At 42.2% G+C, this 26,831-nt stretch overlaps 2 protein-coding genes across 4 annotated transcripts in view; one reads left to right on the plus strand and one right to left on the minus strand.

Moving 5' to 3' along the window:
• Positions 1 to 26,831, minus strand: part of NALF1 (NALCN channel auxiliary factor 1) — a 610,092-nt gene that overhangs the window by 244,059 nt on the left and 339,202 nt on the right. The window lies entirely within an intron of this gene.
• LOC132346797 (non-histone chromosomal protein HMG-17-like) lies at positions 3,716 to 4,190 on the plus strand. Its single transcript, XM_059892320.1, has one exon. It carries the CDS (start codon positions 3,821 to 3,823, stop codon positions 4,091 to 4,093), a length of 273 nt encoding a protein of 90 aa, XP_059748303.1. The 5' UTR covers positions 3,716 to 3,820; the 3' UTR covers positions 4,094 to 4,190.

Genomic DNA, 26,831 nt, shown 5'->3' on the forward strand with positions numbered 1-26,831 from the left:
TCGTAGGCAGCAGGCACCCTCACGGTGGATCTGACATTGTATGGACACAGAAGACTTGTCATGAGCTCTGAATTTTGAACCATGAATCACTCACCAAAGAAAGTGTTTGCAAAATACAGTATTCTGAACTGGCAGGCAATGTGGTATGAAGAGCAACAATCTACAGTTTAGAATCTTTAATTTCCGCCGTTAACTATCTGATCATATCCTTAACCATTTGAGTGTATTTGAGTGTATTCGAGTGTATTTTTTCTCATGCATGAAAGAAAAGAGAAAAATGAGCTAGATTAAATTAAAATTTGGCTACAAAAGTATATAATCCTGCTTTGAAAAAGACAGGGATAAAAATATTGTTGTTGTTCAGTCGCTAAGTCATGTCAGACTCTCTGTGACTCCATGAACTGGAGCACGCCAGGCTTCCCTGTACTTCACTACCTCCTGGAGTTTGCTCAAACTTGTGTCCATTGAGTGATAATACTAAATTAGTCAATTTATTTTGAATATGTTATAAGCAAATTGATCATTCTAAGAGCAAGACCTCTAAAACATTTCTTTCATATTTGGATAGTATCACATCATCCAAAACATTTAATCTTTCATATAAGCAGTGGATGAAGTATAGATAACCTTTGGTCATTTTATTAATTTTGTTTATAAGTACACCTCAATTTAAGCACTCAAGAGTTGAGATTTTTTGCATTCAATCTCACTGGGTTATGACCATAGATTTATGTTGGAATCCCTACACAAACTTATTTGGTGGAAGTTCTCTGGCACCAGAGACAATCACAGAGACCCTTGGTTGGGTCAATTAACACAAATGTTTCCATAATAAGCCAAGAGGCATTTAGGACCTCGGGATCAATTAATTTGTAAGCCAAGCAACAATTTAAGAAAGTAGCTGGAGCATGTGAAGGGACAGTTAGTCCTTTAAAAAAGTAAGTTATATTACTGTAACCTTAAAAAGCATCTTCATGTGACATTTGAAGCTCTTACGAATTGCATTTGTGGTCAGGGAAACTGAGAAGCAAATCCAGTGAAATAAATGAAAATCATCTTTGCTTCCTATTTCAATTTCTAGAAAAAAAAAAGAAAGAAAGAACTGTACAGTTGAATGTTCAAATAACTACTGAGAGCTGAGACCACATGGCATTCTACAGTTTAATTAGCAGGACCAAAGTTTAGACCTTCTGTATCACCATGACTTTATCATTTGTTCCAGCAAATTCTTGCTCAAAGAAGATAAGGCTGTAAACCGGTAAATAACTTCACTGTTTGCTTCAGGAAGTTTCCCGAAAGCAACAGACTGCTCAGACAGCCCCTGTCTCTGAAGAAACAACTGTTTATTCATAAATGCTGGTTTTAAAACACTGACCTTTCTGGGTCTGGTCGTTCAGTTGTTAAATTGTGTCCAAGTCTTTGTAAACCATGAACTGCAGAGCTGCAGGTTTCCCTGCCCTTCCCTATCTCCGGGAGCTTGCTCAAACTCATGTCCATGGAGTAGGTGATGCCATCCAACCATCTCATCCTTGTTCCCTTCTCCTCCCACCTTCAATCATTCCCAGCATCAGGGTCTTTTCAAATGAGTCGGCTCTTCACATCAGGTGGTCAAAGTATTGGAGTTTCAGCATCAGTCTTTCCAAAGAATATTCAGGGTTGATTTCCGTTAGGATTGACTGGTTTGATCTCATTGTTGTCCAAGGGACTCTCAAGAGTCCTCAGTCTTGAATAGAGTCACCCTGGCTTGTTTAACATTATGATGACACTTTTGATTTGGCAAGGTCTTTCAGGTAATTGATGTTCAGTATTCATTTTCTTACATAAGAAATGTATGTTTTTTAATGCATAATTCATTCTTCGTTGAAATGAATGTTAAGGTTACTAAATGAGATTTTCATTTCTATTTGGACTTTATTTTTATTTCCTCAGAGAATTCAACAATATCTAATTGATTACTCATTCTAATTAATGAGTATTTGGAAAGACTCAAAACACAAATGCTTCAGATTATTTACAAATGCAATACAATATATCAAGTAAGGTGAAAGAGACCTGTGAAACTACAGGTAATCATATTTTCCGTTAGGTACTAAATATTACATAATTAACAGCAGGCATTGTTCTTTGTGTTAATTTACTTAAAATTCATAAAACATTATGAAATTATTTAAATTATTATTTCTATAACACAGATTAAAGAAAAGAGACAGAGAACAGAATGGTTATGGAACTTGTCCAAGCAACAGAGAAAAGTCAAACAAAGAAAGTCTGGATTTTAAATCTGTGTTTAAACCACTATGCTATACTTAATCTCTTCCTTATGGTTAAACATTTACATTTATTTTTACTTTTTTTATTACTTTTTTTTTTTGCTTTGGAGAAACTAAAGAAACTCAGCCTTTTTTTTTTTTTTTTAGTTTTCATTAAAACCTTAGATTTGGATAAGTTCATCATGAAATACTCACTGTTACATAGATTTTACAGCTGCATTAAGTATTAAAAATACATATTTGAGAAACATATAAGATTTTTAGAAGCAAATATACTCATTTCAGATTTCAAAATAAAATAATTTCTGACTTCTCACGAAAGTTACAGTTCCAGAGTTTCTCTAGAGTTTCATCGTATGGAGCAAACCAGGAGGATAAAAAGTTCTTCGGATCAAAGTCACTTTTTTATTCAAATGAGTTCTGAGTGTCAAAGGAACCGCTGATGCTGGCAGTTCCAGACTTCTGTGGAAGATGTCCTTCAAGTCGGTCCACGGAGCCAGGAGCGGACCAGCCACCCCACTTCCTAGATCACGTCCTCCCTTCTTGCCAAGGCTCTCTAGCCAGCGTCTCAGGTATCTGGTTATGTGAACTGACAATGCAGACTCCTCAGGACACCTGATGTATGATCACGGGCTGCCTTTTGGGAATTTCAAAATTCCTGGCACCATAACAGTCAGTCTCTTACGAACTTTTGCTTCATATCATCTCTGTCGTGTACTAGCTTTAAGCCCACATTAAAGAAATACCAACATTATAAGCATTTCCTATATTGTGAAATGTTTCTGTTATCTTAACATATTTATCAAAGAGGACCCATTCTATCTAATTATTCTCTCCTCCACCTTAGTCTTCTTTATAAACGATTTTTCACTGGCATATATTTCATGTATATCCACTTTCTGGATATAACTGTGACATTCTGCTCTTTGGTGATTAGAATTGTTAAATAGTTAATTTATAAACTGAATTAAAGTGCTAGATGGGGTTTTAAATGAGATTGCTTCCAGAAAGAAAAAAAAAAAAAACTTGTAGAGAAGAGAAGCAAATGCTTTTCTAATTATGTATATTACTAAATAACATCCTGAACTTCAAGAAGGATGTCATTATATATATTATATCATATAATAATTATGCTATATTCCTACTCTTTAAGCCTATTGCAAAGTAATACTTTAGATGTGAAATGTGGCAGTCATGTATTTGAAACTTGCCAGTACCTTTTTTTTTTTTTAAGTCAAAGTGATTATTTTTAAGAACTCAGGAAGAATTTAATATTGTGGAAAAAAAGATTCATTTTTGAAAGTCCTGCACAATTATTTCCATTCAATTTTTCTCTCTCTCTTCCCATTTCTTTCTTTAAGTTTTACCTTCATGAAAAGTGTTTGCAACACCACGCATAAGGAAGTATAACATCTTCAGGAAGATGTGCCATTTAAAGACTTTCTGGGAGCAGTGTGAAGAAGAGGCGAGAGCGACGCCTGGATCGACTTAAAGCCCGCACGCCGCTGCATCCCCGGGTCCAGCGCCTACGTCCCGCGGCTGCAGCCACCATGCCCAAGAGAAAAGCTGAAGGGGACGCTAAAGGAGATAAAGCCAAGGTGAAGGACGAACCACAGAGAAGATCTGCAAGGTTATCTGCTAAACCTGCTCCTCCAAAGCCAGAGCCCAAGCCTAAAAAGGCCCCTGCAAAGAAGGCAGAGAAGGTACCCAAAGGGAAAAAGGGGAAGGCTGATGCTGGCAAGGATGGGAATAACCCTGCAGAAAATGGAGATGCCAAAACAGACCAGGCACAGAAAGCTGAAGCTGCTGGAGATGCCAACTGAAGTGTGTGCATTTTTGATAACTGTGTACTTCTGGTGACTGTACAGTTTGAAATACTATTTTTTATCAAGTTTTATAAAAATGCAGAATTTTGTTTTACTTTTTTTTTTTTTAAGCTATGTTGTTAGCACACAGAACACTTCATTGTTGGTTTTTGGGGGAAGGGCACGTCACTAACAGAATGTCTCCGAAGCTGAATTGACGTGGGGGGAAAATACCTTCCCCGTCTAGTTTTGAGAGACTTCCTCTTGGTTCCCAGGAAGGAGGGATTCCTTGGTGTTGATGCACATGAGCCACCTTGGCACAAACACCTTGTGGTGTGGGGAGCTAAACTTTAGTTTTTATGTCCTCCTCTCCCTCTCCACCTCAGCACAGACTTGACTCCCCTAACCCAGAGACCTGTTGGAACCTGAACCCCATGCTCCCCCAAAATTGATGACCAGTATGTCAGGCAATCTGGACTTTCTAGTGCCACCACTGAGATGGCATCCTTCAAAAGAGCAGCAGTTCCTTCCTTTAGACTGTGGCTCCTCAGAGTGATACTTCGGCCATTTTCATTTCCATTTCCTGAAAGTCAGGGTCGGCTTGTGAAAAGTTGTTAATCGACATGCTAAATGTGAAATGTCAACCCTCACTCTAAACTTTGCCTGTTCAGAGCATCACGTGAAGATTTCTTTGGGTTTTATAGTGGCTTTCTGATTTGGTAGTCCACTGAAAAAGGGAGTTTGAAAGTTGTATACTGTTAACGATTGTCTGCCCATGTCCTGCCTGAAATACCATGATTGTTTATGAAAAGTATCTTTAATAAAGCTGGATACAGTTTGGCTTGGAAAAAAAAAAGAATTTCTGGCCTTATGTAGTGCAAGGGAAAAAATATATATACATTTGAGTTGAGCCCAAACTCAATATTTGAAATATATATATATTATTGAAAAGAGTCATATATATATGAAAAGAGTCACTTTTCATAAAGAACTAAGCATGCTAATCTGTGGAGGGGAATTACTTTTCAAAACATGGAGACAACAGGTCAAAGCCAATCAGGCTCCTGAGAGCTACCGTCTTTCAGCAGGGAGCATTCCCACTGGTATCGTCCCGGTTTACCCTGGAGGACAGTGGGGCTGAGTGAGGAGGCTCAGGCTCATGGGCCTGTGGCTGGCAAGGGGGAGAGCTGGGCTGAAACCAACCCTGCTGGCTTCAGAGACCCTCTTTAATAACAACACTAATCTTGCCTCTCTGGAGGTTAAGCTTACTCATTAGCTAAATCACTCATTAGCTAAATCACTCATTTGCTAAGTCATTCATTTGCTAAATCATCCTCGCATATCTGCCTTGCAGTATTTTGACTCAAATTTGTTCTTCAGTAAAATTTCAAATTGCTACAAGTCATGAGTCTTTGGGGTCTCTACATAGAACAGCTACATTTGTTCATATGAAGGAACCACTCTCCATTTGTGTGTGTGTGTGTGTGTGTGTGTTTAGTTGCTCAGTCATGTCCGACACTGCGACACTTTGGACTGTAGCCCACCAGGCTCCTCTGTCCATGGGATTTTTCAGGCAAAAACACTGGAGTGGGTTGCGATTTCTTCCTCCAGGGGATCTTCCTGACCCAGGGATGGAACCCACATCTCCTGTGTCTCCTGCATTGCAGACAGATTCTTTAACCACTGAAACTAAAATAAATTATTTTAGGACAGAACTGAGCTTATATGAGATACGGTAAACTTTATAGCTCTACGTATTCACTAACAATAGGATTGCCAACAAGACTCTAATTTTAAACAAGATATACTGATGAAGGCATTCTAATATCCTTTGATTTAATATATCTACTAACTCTACTGTATTCTTTAAAAATATTTGAAAGAAAAACAAACAAGAGGGAAAAGGTTTTGATCATTTGATACTGAAGTAACCCTTTGATCTTAGTAAAGATTAAGATCTGAATCCTAGTATTTCTGACCACCCAAAGAGGTTCTGTGGTAGCATCTGGTTCTTTGAAAATGAAGATCTTCTCTTCTATTAAATACGATTAAACTGATCTGACAAACTGGATTGCTTGTTAATACCTTAAATTCGTCGTAAATGAAATACTATCTTGAAATTATTTGCTCAAAATAAACATTTGTCACAAAGACCTATCTGAAATGATTTAGAAGTCTAAACGTCTTTTCTGCTGTGGTTTCAAACTCTAGAGGAAAAAAGGAAGCCCAGTGACATTTTCTTTTCTATTAAAAATAGGCTATTATCATACAAAAGCGATCGTACAGACCCAGCCTCGAGCTATGTCACTTCACTGCAAAACACAAACAGATACACTGAATCCGACTTTTTAGGGGATTCTGTAATCCAATTAAAATGATCTGTTAGGCACCTTTTGGGTGAAAGTCAGTGGAGGATACAGGATGAAAACGACAGGCTGCCCTTGTCGAAGCGTCTCCTGCACAGCAGTTAAGAGTGGAAACCTGAGGGAAAGAAGGTGGGAGGCGCTCTGGGCGCTGAGGGGAAGGAACGGGCGGGTCCAAGGAGTGGTAGGAGCAACGCTTCCTGGCAAGGGAGATGCCTGCCGCGGGCCCTGCAGGACCAGGAGTGTGAGAGGCGTCCTCTGTTCCATGACCGTGTGGTTTTCACACGGTTCTACCTGATCAAGTCCTAGAAACACCATGAGCTCTGGTGGAAGTACAGGCTGCGGGCTCAGGTCACGTGGAAAGTGCTCCCTTATCCTTATTTCTGCCTTCTGCATGAACCTGATGATCTCAGCACGGCGGTTAATTTTACGTGTCTGCTTGGTCAGCGGCCAGTGTCCAGGTATTTGGCCAAACAGTCCAGATGTTACTGTGAAGGTGTTTGTTACATGACATTAACTTCTGACTCCACAGACTTTGGGCAAAGTAGATGATGTTCTATAACATGGGGTGGGGCAGGGTCACATTAAATTAGTTGAAGATCTTAAGAGAGAAAAGACTGAGGTCCCCAAAGAAGAGAGATTTCTGCCAGGAGACTGCCTATGGATTCAAGATTGCAACATCCACACTTCCCTGGTCTCCTGCCTGCCAGCCTGTGCAGCAGACTTTGGACTTGCCAGCCTTCATAACTGTGAGCCAGTTCTTTAAAACACGTCTCTCTCTCCTGTTCACACACACACACCCCCCTCATGGATCTCTTTGTGCTGTGCTTAGTTGCTCTGTCGTGTCCGGCTCTCTGTGACCCCATGGACTGTAGTCTGCCAGGCTCCTCTGTCCATGGGGATTCTCCAGGCAAGAATACTAGAGTGGGTTGTCATGCCCTCCTCCAGATTTTCCCAACCTAGGGATCAAACCCAGGTCTCCCGCATTGCAGTCAGATTCTTGACTGTGTGAGTCACCGGAGAAACCCTCTTTCTCTAGAGAATCCTAAATGATACGTTCAGGGACCCCAACGAGAATGTAGCTTTTCAACCAAGGAAGTTTGTAATATCCTTCTATGTTTACAGTGGAGCAGACAATTCAAATGTAGGAGTGAGAACATCCATGTTAAGTAAAAAAGAATGGAAAAAGAAAGAAACCACACCATTTCAAGTCAGGTAGGCAGCCAACTTTCATAAACAGATGTGAAATAAATAAGCCCTTTAAGCAGAAGCATTAACAAAAAGTATATAGGAAATGAATTTTCAGCCAGAGCTTAGGAAATGGCCTAGAATAACTGCCCTAGGAAAACAGAGATGCATTTTGGTCCAGATCAACATGGAAAATGGAGAGTGATCCTATTTGGAGGAAAAATCTGAGGGAATTTCAAGAGGCAAGGAGAAAAGGAATGTGAGCAAAACCAGTCCCAGGGCTGTTTCCTAGCCACGGGGGCCCAGTCCATCCGGATCAGTAATTCAAGCTGTGAACCACAATCTCCATCTCCTTCGCAATGAGCATCATTTTGTCATCTTCCTGGTCTCCACTCCATGGCTCTCTTTCAGAGAGGGCTTCCTCTGCTCCATGCTGAGGGTAACTCTTTCCAAATGGTTTTAGAGAGTCGGGCTTTTCCTGTAGTTGTTGGCGTATCGGTTTAGTGCCTGCCTGCTGAACAGTGCACAGGCTCCCACGTACAAACAAGCACTGGCTGAGTCTGTTTTCATTCACCTGACATCAAGGTGTGCACGTTACAAGATTACTCAGTATCTGTCAGTTAATGAATGCATGAGTGAACGCTGTGTAGTCAGCATGATGAGCGGTGTGTGCTATCAGGTGAAATGCATATACGTCTCTGATTTCTTTGACTCTAAGACAACTTCATCCACTGCATTGTAAAGTTTCTGAAGTCTAGTTGTGTAATAAAATCCATAACTTGTCATACTTTGTGACTTTTTCTTAGTCCTATGATCGATGGGATATTTGGTGTGATGAAATGCAGTGTATACTTGGTATGAATCAGATTTCCACCTGTAACATAGAAAAAGTGAAAACTGAAAAGAAAGTGAAAGTTGCTCAGTCGTGTCCAACTCTTTGCAAGTCCATGGACTATACAGTCCATGAAATTCTCCAGGCCAGGATGCTGGAGTGGGTAGCCTTTCCTTTCTCCAGGGGATTTTCTCAACCCAGGGATCAAACCCAGGTCTCCCACATTGCAGGCAGATTCTTGACCAGCTGAGCCACAAGGGAAGCCAAAGAACACTGGAATGGGTAGCCTATCCCTTCTCCAGCGGATCTTCCTGACCCAGGAATCGAACTGGAGTCTCCTGCATTGCAGGCGGATTCTTTACCAACTGAGCTATTAGGGAAGCCCTGTAACTTAAAGTCTGATTTATTAAAACAACTAAAACAGCAATCATAAAGGGTATTTCTTACTGTTTCAATCTACAGATATAAATATGGGTCTTCAAAGGAAGAAACCACCAGGTAAAATTAACTTCAGGTTATTCGGGGAGTGGAATAGCTTTTTAAACTATAAGAGTTTTGTTTGAAGAGCTTGGAACCAATGATTATCAATACTATATTAGACTAGAATGAGATTTACATAGGAAGAATTTGGACCTTCAACTTGGAAGCTAATTTTTAAACTTTTGCACTTGTAATATTATAACATTGTAGCATTAAAAAGGACTGCAATTTTATAGACATAAATATGTTATATAAAAATAGTAACTAAAAATCTTTAGAGTTTTTAAAAAATATATATAATATTGTAAGTCTTAAAAAATTCTAAGAAATGGATACTACTTGTATCACAATTATTATTATTATTCCCACTTTTCACAATTTTGGAGGTTAAATGCTTTATCCAAAGTCCACAAGAAGTAAAGGGAAAAGCTGACATTAAATGCAAATTTTCTGACTCTAAAATTTCAGTCTCTTTTCCCTCAAATCTCTATAGCACAATGTAGAAAGCCAAAAAGGAATGAAAAATTCATCATTCATTACAGTTCTTGACAGCAGAAAGGTAACTGAAATAAAGGAATATGTGTCCAATATCTCCACATATTACAGTACTTCTAGAAAAAAATGATCTATTTTTTTTTCCTGCACATTCTATATTCAATACCAAATTGAACTAGCTCTGTGTCCATTTGTGACTGTCTTCCTTTATAAACACTTTCTGGAAAATGACTTTAGGGAATGGTCAGATTTTTAATCACAAGCACATGTTAGATGTCTGAAACGTCTATTATTCTGCAGGATTTTCAAACTCCCCGTAAGACCTTGGCGAGGAGAACAGGTGTGCAGGTGAGGAGCCTCTGCCCTGCACGACAGGGACTTTCTTCTTCCTCCTCCTTTTTCCTTCTCCTTCATTGAGGTTAAATGAAGAACAAGAAAGCCTCTAACAGGGTTCCTTAGTCCCACCTGGGATTTCCCTATGCCATTTGATAAGTATTGGTTGAGTGAATGCCCTTGTGAATAAATGTTTCCAGATCACTGGTAGTTCTTATAACATGAAATATAAGAATGAAATATTTATATAAGAATATAAATATAAGATTGAAATATGTATGAAATACAGCACACTTGACCAGAGGCAGGAAAAGAGGCATGTGTGCAAGTGTGCTCATCACCTCCAGCCCTGTGCGACCCCATGGACTATAGCCCGCCAGGCTCCTCTGTCCGTGGGATATTCTCTAGGCAAGAATACTGGAGTGGGTTGCCATTTCCTTCTCTAGGGAATCTTCCCAGCCCAGGGATCAAACCCGCATCTTCTGCATTGCAGGTGGATTCTTTATCACTGAGCCACCAGGGAAGCTCCAAGGAAAAGATGAGGATGGAAGAAATGCCTAAAACACTGACGTTTGTACTGAGTTCTAAACGGTAGATGAAGGATGCGACGAAGCCCTGAGAATAGTCCTCTTTTCTTCTGAGCAGCAGAAGGCAATAGTTGTTTTTCGAGTCATCACTCCACAGGCCATGTAACAGAGAAAGTCTGCAGGAAAACTGGGGTTCACAGCCATAATAATCCATTTCTGGTTTGAAAGCCTTTCAGATGGATCACGGTTGCAGACTATTTGTCTTTAGGGTATTTCTACTGATCAAAGTGCTTGGCCAGTGGTACATGATGGAGTATCAAATCCTGCCTCTTTTTGTACCCTCATGGGACTTGCTAGCCTCGTAAACGCTAGTTAGCTCACACAGCGCTTGGAAAAGACGATTTTTCAAGCACATCTCCTAAATGTGCAGCTCTGGTGGAAGCGCTAGGAAGGAGGGCTCCGTGGGTAATTGCTGCCCTCCCACTAGAATAGCCGCCGCCAGTTACACTGTGTGCGTCTGTGCTCCTTCTGGAGAGGGAGGCGGTGCGGCTCACTGTCGCCTCTCTCAGAGACTGCCAATTAGCAAAAATTAATGAGACACTTGACCGGCACTTCTGCTGGAGCTGCAGGAAGCTCCGGGCTGGGATTCCTTCAGTTCCTTTCCCGTTTCCCTGCACCGAAAACCCCAGGTGTCTGCGGTGACCTCGGCCCCTCCGTTAGCCACGAGAGCAAACCAGCTCAAACCTGTGAACCGGCCTCATCCCGTTTGAAACAAAGACTCGAGCTTTCCCCACCTTAACTGCAAAGGCACTGTCCACGTCTCATTTGCTGTCAGATGCTCAACGTTGATGCTGTAAATACTTGAAGGATGAAACTGCTTGCGTGCAGGCAGTGGCTGGGCCTCAGTCGCTGCTATGTGCCCAGCGTCCAGGACAGAGAGAAGTGTGCAGAGAATTTTCATTTACTGCACACTGAGTGCGGGTTTCCCAGGTGAGCAGCAGTAAAGAATCTGCCTGCCAGTGTAGGGAACAGAGCCTCAACCCTTGGCTTGAGAGGAGCCCCTGGCGGAGGAAACAGCAACTCCCTCCAGTGTTCTTGCCTGGGAAATCCCATGGACAGAGGAGCCTCGTGGGCTACAGTCCACGGGGTTGCAGAGTCAGACACAACAGAGCACACACACACACTGAATGTACAAGTGAAAATCGCTCTAATAAAAATACAAACGTGTCTGAATACAACTGCCGTAAACCACCCAGTGATGTTTGCCTGACCTTTAAATGAAGTCAAACCTTTTACATACATTCAGGGGCTTTGGTAGCAAAGCCTTTTCTTAGCTTCAGCTCCCAGAGTTTTTCACATTTGAATGATCAGCCTCCTCATTACCCCCTTAGAGCTAATGCCAAGATAATTACCTCCTTGTAGAAATATGCCCACTCCCTGGACCATGACAGGTTTCCCGGTTATATGCCCTCATGCACTTAGAATAGTAATAATTTTCCATAAACCTGTGAAACTGCTCGTCGGTCCCATTACAACTCCTCTTACCTACCCCACCACATTCTGTGATCCCCCCTGTTTTTACTTCCTGGTTTACTCCTAGACTCTAGTTCAATGTCAGGCATAAAATTGAGTGCCCCCAATATTTGTTACTTTTAAGAAGGCTCAGTTCCCTCTTGGCTACAGTTGCACACATATATGCAGGATGCCCTCTGCTCCCACAGACTGGAAGGGAGCCAAACCGACTGGACAAATGGGCGTTTTCTATAGGTCGTGGTCTGACACGTACTGGGGCTTCCCTCGTAGCTGAGTCGGTAAAGAATCTGCCTGCCATGCAGGTGACCCGGGTTGGTTTCCTGGGTCAGGAAGATCCCCTGGAGAAGGAAACGACAGCCCACTCCAGTATTCTTGCCTGGAGAACCCCACGGACAGAGGAGCCTGGCGGGCTACAGTCCATGGGGTCGCAAAAAGTCAGACACGACTGAGCGACTAAACCACTGCTGACATGGACCAGTTAGCGAGACCTATCTAGTAACTAGAAGCTGATACAGGGAGAAGAATATTTAATTATTTAGTTGTTAAACTGGAAAGGCAATCGAAGTAGAGAGGAGTTACTAGGAGAACGATTACATGAAGCAGCATCAGCAGGAGAATCAGGAGGCAAGGATCTAGGAAGACGGAGCTCTCCTATTAAGCCATAGCCAGGATCCTCCGTTCCCTGGACCCCTGTGTCTCTGAGTCGAGAGCAGGCTGAGCTTCCTGGAGAGAGAAGTCTGCTCCTTCCTGTGCTTCGGGATGCTTCCAGCCTGGTGTGGTTTCACCCACCTGCCCTCTCACTAGAGACCTGGGACCAGCGACCCCGCGGCGGGTGGGGCAAGCTCGGGCACAGAAGGTACTCACAAGGGAGTTTCTTTCTGACGTTCTCACATCCTGTTTCCAATCCCAATTTTCTTGATGGGGAAATAAGGCAAGGAATGTGTTATTTTCTTCTTCCCCTTCATTTCCTGCCCACCATAAGCTGTTTCTACTCAGTCTCTTTAGATACCTGAAGAAGAAGAAGTGGAGTTGCTCAGTCGTGTCCGACTCTTTGCGACCCCATGGACTGTAGCCCACCAGGCTCCTCTGGCCATGGAATTTTCCAGGCAAGACTGTTGGAGTGGGTTGCCATTTCCTTCTCCAGGGGATCTTCCCAATCCAGGGATTGAACCCAGGCCTCCAGCACTGCAGGCAGATTCTTTACCATCTGAGCCACCAGGGAAGCCCCAAGATATCGGAGGCTATCACTTCTTCTCACCCTGTGTTCATGGAAGCAGTTAACCTTTTAGGGAAATATTGTCTTTGTCTCCTCAACATGTTCTGTGTGACGAGTAAACCCAACACCCTCCTTGTTCAGTTGCTCAGTTGTGTCCGACTCTTCGCGGCCCCACAGATTGCAGCCAGGCTCCTCTGTCCTTCACTAGCTCCTGGAGTTTGCTCACATTCATGCCCATTGTGTCTTGACACTAAGGCCTTTAAAAGGTATCCATTCAAAAGGCTACTAAATCCTAACTTCAAAAGAGTCTGCACCAATTTATAAGGAAAGAGACTGGATTCTATGTAAAACAGAAAATTGTGCAGAGAGAACATGAATTCCTCCCATGCAGTGATCTCACCTGTGTGTTTCCAAGACTGTTCTCAGCTTTATTCCCTCGTGAGTGAAGAGCACCATCCACATGGCCCTCATGGACACATTCCAGGAGGCTTCTGACAACTCAGGAGATGACCATTTAAACACATAGACTTTCCTCTCCAGATGGACAGTCCTAACTATGGACAATTATCTGGGGTAACCAGGAGTGGACAAACCACGAGTAACTTTCACACACAGTCACATACAGTTAGGACTTGGGAAACACGTCTGCAGGTATCTGTCTTGTTCTTGAGAAGTTTAATGTTGTTAGTAAGGTACTTGCTTTTGAACTGTGGTGTTGGAGAAAACTCTTGAGAGTCCCTTGGACGGCAAGGAGATCAAACCAGTCCATCCTAAAGGAAATCAGTCCTGAATATTCATTGAAAGGACTGATGCTGAAGCTGAAACTCCAATACTTTGGCCACATGACGTGAAGAACTGACTCATTGGAAAAGACCCTGATGCTGGGAAAGGTTGAAGGCGGGAGGAGAAGGGGACAACAGAGGATGAGATGGCTGGATGGCATTGCCAACTCAATGGACATGAGTTTGGGTAACCTCCGGGAGTTGGTGATGGACAGGGAAGCCTGGTGTGCTGCAGTCCATGGGGTCGCAAACAGTCAGACACAACTAACTGAACTAAACTAAACTGAAGGTACTTACAAATAAACAGGAGGCTTCTGTGGGAAAATGGGGGAATTAGAACCAACATGATGAAAACTCCATATCAAAAGGAACAATTTCACTGGTTCAGCATCCATGAACGGACCTGCCGTGGATCCATGGTGTTGAAAATGTATAAACCAATATGATAAATGTTAATGTTACACAGAGTTCTATGTAACATTTTCTTATTCCTCCACAAGCTGTCACAGTTTAAAAATGTGACACAAGCATCACCCTCTTGGGGTTTTCTGCTCAAGTTTATTATGTAGAAATACACTTAAGCATAAAAACACAGTAAATGACAATATAATATACTTGAAAGACTAATAAAGATGTGGAATCAATTCAACTTTGCAAAGAGACCTTATGCTGAAGAGACACCCACGTTTCCAGGAACAAGGACACCGGGGTCCGTATCCCAGTTATTGAACTATCTCAGCAAAGCCAAGCCATGGATCTTCCATGTTCAACTCAAAAAAGCCACACCACCTTCTACCTCCAAGTTATGTATAGCGAACACCTTGACTCTAACCAGCCAGCACATTAGAGCCGGAGATGTTTGAGAACAAAGTAACATGACGTTGTGGCAGAGAAAACAGCCCGAGTGGATTCCCAGCACAGTGAACACCTCGTTAGGATGGAACTAACGTCAAGGACGAACCAGGAGTTGGGATTCAGAACATTCAGAAAGGCCTGAAGAGGGTCTTTGTTTCCCCCTCGAGGGTCACGTACAAATGGCTTTGTCAGTTAGAAGGAGTGACAGGCAGTGGGAGAAAGCCGTCTCAGTGACTTGAGTCCAGGTCTGAGCATGAAAAGCAAAACACGAACGCCTGCAGAGAAGACACAGCTGCAGAGGAGCAGGGGACACTGTATTGATTCGGGGATGCGCAGCTTTGCGGGGTTGGGGGGGGTGTGCAGGGCGGCCTGCCAGGAGATCAGAAGGGAGTCCAACACCCAGGGCTGAGCCCACAGCAGGGGGTCTTGATCCAGCTCCCGAAAGGTGCCATGCCAGTTAGGACGGTCCTGTGGTCCACCTCCGCACAGACTAAGTTAATCGTGTACCATAAGAAAGCAGCAGTAATGGCTGGATTTGAAATTCATCAGAATAACCCCCTCAGAAACTACCGCTGATGCACGTCCTCTGTCTCCGTGTGTTAGTTGCTCAGTCCGACTCCTTGAGACCCCATGGGCTGCAGCCCACTAGGCTCCTCTGTCCATGGGATTCTCCAGGCAAGAATACTAGAGTGGGCTACCATTCCCTTCTCCAGGGGATCGTCCTGACTCAGGGATGGAACCCAGGCCGATTCTTTACCATCTGAGCCACCAAGCTGAGCTCACATTTCACAGTCCCACCCATCCCCACCTCTGGACACACAGACCCTCTCTCTTCAGAACACTTCCATACGTTTTTAATAAATGCAACATGCTGAGAACTGTACTCATTCTTACAAAGATCACTTATAAAGGAAATAGAAAAGAAACTGAAGACAACGGCCAAAATGAGCCAAACTGAAGATCAGTGATTTTAAATGACAGTAATAATTATAGTGATGTTCATTGCCATTGTTATCATGCTGATAAATGACATCTGGGCACATATACCCTGTAAGGCACTCAGGTAGGCTGCAAATGTATTTCTGCCTCATTTTTACTGGCCTGTCTGAAACTCGGCCTGATGGGGCCGATCGATGGCAGCAGAAATAGTACCGAAAAGTTCAATTATCTCCCTTTGCCCCTGCAGGCTTTCTTGAGCTCTCCTCTGCACCACTGCCTCCTTAAATTTCCCTTTTATAAAACCTCACTTCACGGGTCACCTCCTCAAAGAAGCCTCCACTGCCTTCCCCAATGGCTTATTGTAACATCTCATCTATAACTCTAGGACTGCAATTCCACAATATTTCTATAATTGGCTGTTTATTTCTCTCTCTCCTTCTTTCCTATCGGTTCCTTGCTGTCTGCAAGTAGGATGTTTTCTTAGGTATCAAAAAAAAAAAGTATGTTGAAAAAGATTAACTTATGAGATTCTGTTAATGGGTGTTCTTCACTGATAAGCAACAATAGACATTTCTGGAGTTATTTAGATTCAAAACTGGTTCAATCAAAACTCCAGAAAAGAAAAGAAGTACACAGTTTCATTTTCTTTGAGGGTAAAACATCTGCAACCAAAAAGAGACAGCTGTTGAAATGACTTCACAGTGATATTAATATGGAGAATAATTATGAAAAATGGAGCAATCTGTTATTAAGAACAAGTATGGCTGAATCAGAATTTATCACTGGAATTTTATGTAACAGGATCATCCACCATTTTATCATCTTTAGAACTGTTCAAAGTGCTCTCATAATCATTATTTTATCTTTATGGTTTCATCCTCTCATGATAGCCCTGATATGCAGAAACAGACATTATCACTTCTATTTTACATTTGAGGAAAATAAAGCAAAAACAAAAAATGTTGGATGGGCTGGACAAGGCAACACCTGGGAACATTTACACCCAGAAAGTAATCCTGGAAAGTAATGATACAAAGTGAAATTTATTTTAAACTTTTGCTTATCACATAGAATCTTAGAAACAGGGTAGGGATCTCCTAGGTATCTGATTTGGAGTCTCAGTGGGTGAAAGGCCACCACCTTATTTTGACTGAAGGACCCAGTACGTTTATTCCACCAGCACAAATTCAAAGTTAGGGACCTTTAGAAACAAAGAAATAGAAGCGTTCTAAAGGGCTGGGATTAAACCAGCAGGTGGAGAGAAGGCTGATCTTGCTATTCTTCATTTTGACATCTCCAGATAGAAACGGCATGAGACAGAGAGGAGCCTGTTGACTTTCTTGATAAAGGGACAAAGACGCAGAATGGAAGGACACGTCCCAGACTCCAACCAGCACAGAGGCCTTACTCTGCCCAGCCGCCGGCTTCTGCACCATGCCCACTTTCTGTGATTGTTGCCAGGCCAAGAATCCTGCTCTGGGAGAGAACTCCATATCCCAGGAAATGTCTCCCGGGATGCAAAGCTTAGGAAGTTAGCCTTGGGCAATGAGCGCTGAAACCTGGCTGTTTTTGTTGTTTAGTTGCTAAGTTGTAACCCCATGGACTGTAGCCCGCCAGGCTCCTCTGTCCAGGGGGTTTTCCACGCAAGAATATTGGAGTGGGTTGCCATTCAATTTTCCCAACCCAGGGATCTAACAGACTCTCCTGTTGGCAGGTGGATTCTTTACCACTGAGTCATGGGGGAAGCCTGCTGCTGCCAAGTCGCTTCAGTCGTGTCCGACTCTGTGCGACCCCACAGACGGCGGCCCACCAGGCTCCTCTGTCCCTGGGATTCTCCAAGCAAGAATACGAAGTGGGTTGCCATTTCCTTCTCCAATGCATGAAAGGGAAAAGTGAAAGTCAAGTCGCTCAGTCATGTCTGACTCTTAGCGACCCCATGGACTGCAGCCTACCAGGCTCCTCCATCCATGGGATTTTCCAGGCAAGAGTACTGGAGTGGGGTGCCATTGCCTTCTCCGAGGGAAGCCTAGGGAAAGGAACAAAACTCCAAAGTCAGCCTGCAGATGAGGGGCTGAAAGCGCATTTTCAGTTTCAGGTGGGTGTGACACAGATGATTGGCCTAGGCGTCCAGGTTGCTCTTTACCCCCACCCCCTGACGTGGACGGGGCCACGGTTTCCGGTTCCGGGTGTTGGATCCTCTGTGGCTGCGTCATGCTGAGCGATGGCGTTTCCCTGCGCTGTAATCATGAGTCTCACAAGCGCCTGCTTGCCTACTGCTTAACTTTTGTGCTTTGCACTGCATTTCAAGATCGCAGTAGCTTAATTTTTAACATGATGGCTATTGTGTTCACGTTTCCTAAGAAGTCACATAGCGAAAACCATCAGGATTACACCAAGCCAGTGTGACCCAGACATCACTGCGAAAGAACAACAGTCGTATTTTAAATGACAGATAGAAGGACATGTTCAACTGGGTTAGGAAGGTAAACAACCAAAAGAGTGTATCTGACAACAGACTCTTGAGTTCACACAGCAGACAAGGGGGTATAAAAGCCAACTTGCCCATGGAATCTCCCGGGTTAGCATGAGCCAGACAGGTGTTAACAAATCAATCAGAAGATTTTGTCTCCCCAAAGACACCACTCAGTTAACGCAGCAGTTACTGAACTTATCCGAGCACACTGCACAGATGAGCACATTATCACACTGCACAAATACATGATATCTTGTTATTCAAACAAACATAGTTATCACATCATTCCCTTGAGGGCTCAGTGAAGCCAAGTAACACTTCCTGAATCACAGGTGGAAACCCAAGTGTTCCATGGGGGGACAAAAGGGAGAATGCTGACAACAGATGTGCTGGCCTTCAGAACGCAGAGCTGATTTTGTCAGATGATACTGACAATCATGCTTTCCATAATATTTCAAAAATGATCTGTCTAATCACAGCCACACAATCAAAAGTGGTCTTCCTAGCTCTCAGTTATTCTGAAAAGGGGAACTTTAAATCATCATCTTGATTTCTAAGTTGCTTCAGTCATGTCCGACTTTTGGTGACTCTATGGACTGTAGCGCACCAGGCAAGAATATTGGAGTGGGTTGTCATGTCCTCCTCCAGGATATCTTCCCATCCCAGGGATGGAACATCCCTTGAACCTCCTGCGTTGGCAGGTGGGTTCGTGACCCCTAGCGCCACCTGCTAAGCCCCACCTTGTGTTTTCTGTGTGCTAATTCATTTCAGTTGTGTCAGCTTTGCCACCCTATGAGCTGTAGTCCTGACTCAGGAAAAGACCTTGATGCTGGGGAAGACTGAAGGCAGGAGGAGAAGGGGACGACAGAGAATGAGATGGTGGGATGGCATCACCGACTTGATGAACACGAGTTTGAGCAAGCTTCAGGAGTTGATGATGGACAGGGAAGCCTGGCATGCTGCAGTCCATGGGGTCGCAAAGAGTCAGACACAACTGAGCGACTGAACTGAACTGAACTGGACTGTAGCCCACCAGGTTCCTTTGTCCATGGGATTCCCCAAGCAAGAATACTGGAGTGAGTTGCCACGTTCTCCTCCAGGGGATCTTCCTGACCCAGGGATTGAACCCACGTCTCTTATATCTCCTGCATTGGCAGGCAGGTTCTTTACCACTAGCACTTCCTGAGAAGCCCCTATCCAACTGTAAACTAGACTCTGTTCATCCAACAGCGTATGTGGCAGAAAGCACAAATACACATTTTGGTAAATTCCATTTAGACTATAGACTCTGCCCTCTCACTCAGCTCCTTAAAAACTACCTCCCAAATGCTTCATGTGTCTTGCATACAACACTACAAGACGGCAGGAGATTTGCTTCCCTGAGACACTGAGGTTTACATAAAGTTTTCTTCACTCCTCAGATGCTTCAAAACATGCACTGAACGGGGTGTGACAGCTATGGAGAGAACATCCACCCCTAGACAAGATGATTATGATCTGTGAGCCACGGGAAAGACGTTAAAATAACGACCTGAAAGTAAGATAAGACCTTCCAAGCGCCCACTACTGTGCAGCGCCCTGGATGAGAACGAAGGGTGGGACGCAGCAAGAGAACCTCCATGTGCTCCTCCAAAGTGCAGCAAGCTCTGTGGGGTTCAGAAGGATCCTGGAAAGGGATGGACGGACTACACCTGAGTTGTTCAATGTCACGTATACATTGTGATGAAAACTCAACAGAAGAAATTAAAAAAAAAATTTTTTTTAACAAAACTGCTTAAGAACTAAAATGAAAAAACAAAAACTGCTACCAGAGAAGGGCAAACAAATTACACAGTCCTTCCTCGGTTTCTTTATTAAATTGGAAGGTATTTGGAAACCAACCTGGACTTCGCAGATTCAGATTGCTTTTGTGCTTTAACAGCATGTTCCCTGAGAAAGGGCCGTGTAATTGGTGAGGAGAGCCAACGTGCTTTAGCGTGTTTAAAAATATCAGACGTTGTAGGCACAGATAGCCTGTCTGATGAATTTGAAGGTCCTAATTGACTAACAGCTGGTCTCCAAAACAAGCCTGTGGGTACAAAGTGGATGGGCATTTTGGGAAACCTGGAAATTAATTCCTACATGTCTAAAACCTGCTGTTGCTGGCAAGTCAAACCCTAAGAATCCCACACTCCAGCCCTACTGTTGAAAGAACATTTAGCTCAGGTCCTCACGTAGGACTGACACCAGAAATGAGTGTCATGAGGGTCTTTTGAGAGCAGAGCTGCAAGTCCAGGTGAAACTGATGTTCGACTGTATCCAGTTTCATCACCACCCCAGAGAAATGGGGGATGTCCCAAGGGCCGTGGGCAGTCCCGCAAAGTGTTACGGGGGAGGAAGGAAAAATTATCCTATGCACAGTGGGATAGGAAGCAACATGTCAGTGTTATTTTATTAAAAATAGGCAATATCTGATCAGGATTATGTATTTTCCTTTCTTAATTTATGAATATTGAGGGTATCCAATAATATAGCTTAAGAATTTTAAATATTAAATACAAAGTTTTTAAAAAAAACGTTAAGTAAACTGCTGTATCCAAGAACAGAAAGAAATGTTACACAATATTGTTATATTTTAAATTTTATTTTTATGTAAATTTTTGAAAGTTACTTTCCATTTACAGTTATCATAAAATATTGGCTATACTCCCTGTATTGTATAATAATACATCCTTGAACCTATCTCAATATTGTCATATTTTTATCATACATATTTGATTAATCATTCTTACTGTTTCATTGCTTTGAAGTGATGCTGTTAATTGTTTTATCTAAATAATAGCACTTATAAAATGGAAAAATAAATAATATGAAATAATGTTATCATCCAAATAGACATCAGTGTTTCATAATTTTATTACTGTGTAATTATTTGTCACATATGGCTGTCATGGTTCTGTTTTATCTGGTCTAGTTATATCCTGGATCATCTTCCTACAAAGGAGTTCACTTTGATCACCAAGCCAAAGTCAGGACAAGTCATTTCCTGCCTGATGTACATCTCCCTTCAATTACATCTTTCTAGATAATTTCAGAACCATATTCAATGCCACTTCATCAGTAAGGGCTTTTGCAAACAAAGCAATCAAAATTAATAGTTCATAATTCCCCACAGCACTATGGATAAAACTTTTCTATAAGCTGACTTATACTATAGATATTTAAGTAAGTATTACTCACTCAGTCGTGTCCGACGCTTTGACCCCACAGAGCCCTCCAGGCTCCTCTGTCCATGGGATTTCCCAGGCAAGAATACTGGAGTGGGTTGCCATTTCTTTCTCCAGGGGATCTTTCTGACCCAGGGATCAAACCTGGGTCTCCTGCATTGCAGGCAGATTCTCTACAGTCTGAGCCACTTCTTTACTTACTTACTTACTATAATCTGGTACTATAGATATTTGGGTACATGCAAATGTTCTTCGGAGAAGGCAATGGCACCCCACTCCAGTACTCGTGCCTGGAAAATCCCATGGACGGAGAGGCCTGGTAGGCTGCAGTCCATGGGGTTGCTGAGAGTTGGACACAACTGAGCAATTTCACTTTCACTTTTCACTGTCATGAATTAGAGAAGGAAATGGCACCCCACTCCAGTGTTCTTGCCTGGAGAATCCCAGGGACAGGGGAGCCTGGTGGGCTGCCATCTGTGGGGTCGCACAGAGTCAGACATGACTGAAGCGACTTAGCAGCAGCAGCAGCAGCAGCAAATCTTCTTCATCACATATAGACAGTCCAGGGTCAGGCGCCCAATCTCATCTTCATAGGCTTACAGGAACTCTCATAGCTAGAGGTCTTTAATCTAATTAATGATGAATGAGTAAATGTGTCTTTGTTGCATCTGACAATTAAATAGAACAAAACAGCTTAAATCCTGAATCAACAGATCCACTGCATGCATGCAGATAAAGTAATTGTAAACTTTATCTGTTTCCTAATTATCAAAACCTGTGCCCTTGTAAGACTAGAAAGCTATTTCATGAAATGCAAACACCTTGACTGCCTTCCGAGTTCTGATCGCTATCCAAAAGAAGTAAGATGAAGCCAATCAGATCTGATATTTTATTAATTTTATGTTAGAGCAGATAAAATACTGATTACCTAAATAAAAAGATATCACATAAAACAAATCCTATACACAGAATCTATGGGTAAATAACAAGAATTTAAAAAGTTGTTTCTGATGGACTATTCTTATATTATAAAAGGAAGCTGCGATCATATTAATCATGTGTCAAAAGGAGTCAGGAAGAGAAAATATGTCAGATAGTGTTAGGCTCAAAGAAAGATTCCTATCGTTGGATCCATTACAGAACAACCACAGGAGAGGAATTTGAAGGGCTTGGGAGGGAATTGTCGGGGAAGAGGAACAGTTTATGTTGGAGAAAATAAGAAAGCCCTGGGAATGTCTGCTTTCCAATCATTGTTAAAAATGGCTCTGGGTTTCTAAAAGTCAATAGAATTTGGGCTGTGGTTTTGGAGGGTAAGCAAGTTTTGTGCAGAAAGGGATATGGGAGGATGATGACGAATGATCAAAGAGTGAGATTTATTGCTGCGATTTTAAGAAGAGAAAATGGTGGGAAGAAGACATCAGAAGAACAATGTGGCACTGAAAAGTGATCTCAGACCGGGGAGATGCCTTGCAAATGCTCGTGTCTCATTTATGTAGGGAAGGACAATGAATACACTGGGATTATGAAAAAAATAAACAGGATTTTGACTTTTGTTCGTGTTCCTATCATTATTTTAACAATGAGCTCAACATTTTTCAACAAGAGAAATAAAAACAGCAATTTTGACAACTGTCATTATAAGAGGCTGGAAGGAATCCTTCTAGGTTAATAAAAAAAAAAATCTTTGTGCAAACAGAAGCAGTTTCCATTCAGAACAAATGAATGAAAATGGATACATGTGAAAAACACAGTAGTAATAAATTTTTTTAATGTTATTAAGTATTCATCATATATGTGTGTACCTATGTACACAGGGACACACATGCACACACACACACACACACACACACACACACACACTGTGATGTAGCCCTAACCTAATGACTCAGTTCAGTTCAGTCACTCAGTCGTGTCCGACTCTTTTTGACCCCATGAATCACAGCTCGCCAGGCCTCCCTGTCCATCACCAACTCCTGGAGTTCACCCAGACTCACGTCCATCGAGTCGGTGATGCCATCCAGCCATCTCATCCTCTGTCGTCCCCTTCTCCTCCTGCCCCCAATCCCTCCCAGCATCAGAGTCTTTTCCAATGAGTCAACTCTTCGCATGAGGTGGCCAAAGTACTGGAGTTTCAGCTTTAGCATCATTCCTTCCAAAGAAATCCCAGGGCTGATCTCCTTCAGAATGGACTGGTTGGATCTCCTTGCAGTCCAAGGACTCTACTTTAGCAAAGACAAAAGGTCGATTCACTTGCAGGTAAAACTGAGATGATGTCTCATTTTCAATTATCTTATTTAACAAATGAATGCCAGAAGGGAAAAAATATGGTACATGGTTAATTAATAAACTTTATTAATATACAGCACTTAAAATTTTCTTAGAACACTAAAAGCATTTTTTTTCTCAAGCATTTTGAGAATTATAGAGCTACAGAATTCACAGATGATTAGAATCAAATCCTGCCTCATATTTAAAGGTTATGTACAATAAGGTTAAGTCACTTAGTCTCAGAAGCAGTGGAAATTTTACTTTTCATTTGGAAATTCTAGGTTACGTGCCCCACACATGCTCTTGACTAAGTCACTATTTCACACTGTCTTAAGAATGTGTGATGCCTACGGTACCATTCTGAAAATCCAGAACAGAGCAATGAACAGTGGGCTTTAGAGACCAAAGGAAAAAAGAATCAATTATTTCTTTATGCCTCGGTGTGTATTCTCTGCTATTCTTAATTTGATATCTTCTTCTCTAATGATCCTATTTTTTTTAATGCATATATGTTTTCTTTACATGGAGATATAAGTGACTTGGGACTTGACCTGATGGTGGGGCTTTATCTACATCATCTAGGGCTATGCTTCTGTTTTATTTTCAAATGATACTCCGAGAGACAACTCTATTGTTTATCTCAAGCAACTCATTATCTTTAAAACTCACCCTAACATTCCATTTAAAAGGTCAGGTATAAAAGTAGCATCAAAATTATCTGTACCATCAAAACAGATCACACACAGTTTATAGGTCAGCTATATCCAATATCCATTATCGCATACAAGGTTAGAAGTTTACAATCGAGCTTGTCAGCACGAATATGGGAAGGTTTGACAGTCTCACATATATTAATCCTAATGTGGACAGAGATACCAAAAACAGAAAAAAAAACACTGTTTTGCTTTTGTGGTGGTAAAGAAATATGTCTTAAAATATCATTTCATTCCTAACACCACTTTGCTTCAACTTTAATTTTCTTCCCATTGTGTTAAATATTTTTTATGTAATTTTCATTGTGTCCATTCCTTATCTCCCCATGAAGATACCTGCTGAGAACTAAGCTGGTGAAACAGCAAATATTTTGCTCAGTGATTCAATAGACTTAAGTATTCAAAGAGAAGCCCCATTTTCAGAATGTCAAACATATCAAGAAGATGTGACTTCACGCAGTTACCAAGTCAGTTTCCTCATACAATTTTAAGCCTCAGAGTCTGAATTATTTAAGGTAGCCACGGATGGGAACAGAGTTCTGCTTTCTGTTGAATGTGGTGATTTAAAGAGGGAAATTAAATAATGATTTGCTAGAAAATAAGAGAGAAGGATTTTTTGTGTGTGTATTTTTTCCATGTTGTGAAATATGATTTCAGGCATTACTTTTCATATAAATAAGTCTTTTAAAGTATAATAGCAACAACCAATAATCTTCCTATCCAACTGAAAAGATGGAACTTCTGAAGGGCATTTTATTGCTTTCCACATGAACAAATGCAAATGAATTACGATTTGGGGCTCCCTTTTGGAGAAGGCAATAAGAATCCCCTTGAATTTAAAAGGATTGATTTCACTTTTCATCATTTGCAAACTCTGTTTGACTTAGGACAGATTATTTCCAGGCCCAAACTGTCCAAAGAGCAACTATTTTTGGCCCTGAGTACCTGCTTCACAATGTCAAGGGTGCAGAGAACATGTACACTCAAGTAATATGTCTTTTCTCTCTCTCTTTTTTTAATATCTTGGGGACTCATGAAAATATAAGTATGATAAAAATCTCATTGAGAACATTTCATATTGATAGTGTGGAAAATTAGAAAAATACAGTTGACATTAAGTTTTGTTTTTCAAAAAAGACCTTAAAAATATGTCTTAGCTTTTTGGGTTCTCCTTCCACTCCCCAGCACCCCATCCTTCAGTAAACACAGTATAAATCTCCCTTCTGTTTCTCTGAGTTAAATCTCATGGGAGATTTTTGTTTAAAGAGATGCATTATTCTCAGGTGGAGAGTGAAAGTTGTTCAGTCGTGTCCGACTCTTTGCGACCCCATGGACTATACAGTGCATGGAATTCCGGGCCAGAATACTGGAGTGGGTAGCCATTCCGTTCTCCAGGGGATCTTCTCAACCCAGGGATGGAACCCAGGTTTCCCACATTGCGGGCGGACTCTTTACCAGCTGAGCCACAAGGGAAGCCCTGGTGGCACTAGTGGTAAAGAACCCGCCTGCCAATTTAGGAGACAGAGACGCAGGTTCGATCCCTGGGTCAGGAAGGCCCCCTGGAGGAGGGCGTGGCAACCCACTCCAGCATTCTTGCCTGGAGAATCCCATGGACAGAGGAGTCTGGTGGGCTACAGTCCACATGGTCACCAAGAGTCAGACATGACTGAAAAGACTTAGCACAAGTTGTTATTAATTTAGAAGAGTAAGCTGCTTAAAAGGTATTCATCAAAAACTATAAAATGAAAAACGCAATGGCTTTAATGAGAACCCAACTTCATGGGAATCAGCCTGTTCCCATCTCATTCCATTACTGCAGATCCCCACCCAAGGGCCCAGAGCACCTTGGCACACCCCTTAAGACTTTGTATGCACCTTCCTTTTAAAAAATCTCTGTGAGATGTTATGCTTCCTGTAATCACTTCAACAATAAATTCTAGAATGTCAAAATTCTTTCAATGAGATAAACGTGAAGAAGAAACATGGATAAATCTAAACCCCACTCCAGCAAGTGCTTTTTTGTAATTCGATTTCCTAAAAGCTTTCAGAAAATGCAGCTGAATTAGTACTAATGTTATTTAATGAGGACTTTTTTTTTTTTTTTCAAATGAATCTATAAAAGCAGAGCTGCAGCTTGCTTCTGTCTGTGTTTGTCAAGGTAACTGTTTTGCAGCGACAGGTGACGTCCCCCTGAACACAGCCCCTAACCCCAAGGAGCAGGCAGCCCCGCGGTGGCCCCTGGGTCAGCTGATTGGCTCCCAGAGAACAGGCGCAAGGCCCAGTGGCCTCAGGATGAACCCTGCAGGCCCACCAGTGTTGTTTGACTCCAAGTTCAGAAAAATAAACTAGAATGTGGCGTGTGTGGGTGGGCAAGCTCTCTCTCAGCCTCTTCCCCAGGAAACCCTCCAGCCAGGGCAGTTCATCCATTTAGCTTTCCTGCCTTGTCCAGCTTTAGAGGCCCTGGAAATTGTGGCCATTAACAACGGCCTTTAACAGAAGACAGATGTGAGAAGACAGAACAGGCAGTATTTATAATAGACCCTTGGTGGCTAT

This window comes from Bos taurus, chromosome 12 (assembly GCF_002263795.3).
Source record: "Bos taurus isolate L1 Dominette 01449 registration number 42190680 breed Hereford chromosome 12, ARS-UCD2.0, whole genome shotgun sequence".
NCBI lineage: Eukaryota > Metazoa > Chordata > Mammalia > Artiodactyla > Bovidae > Bos > Bos taurus.

Coding starts and splice junctions, on each gene's coding strand:
- LOC132346797 (XM_059892320.1), top strand. CDS start 3,821: ATGCCCAAGAGAAAAGCTGAAGGGGACGCTAAAGGAGATAAAGCCAAG.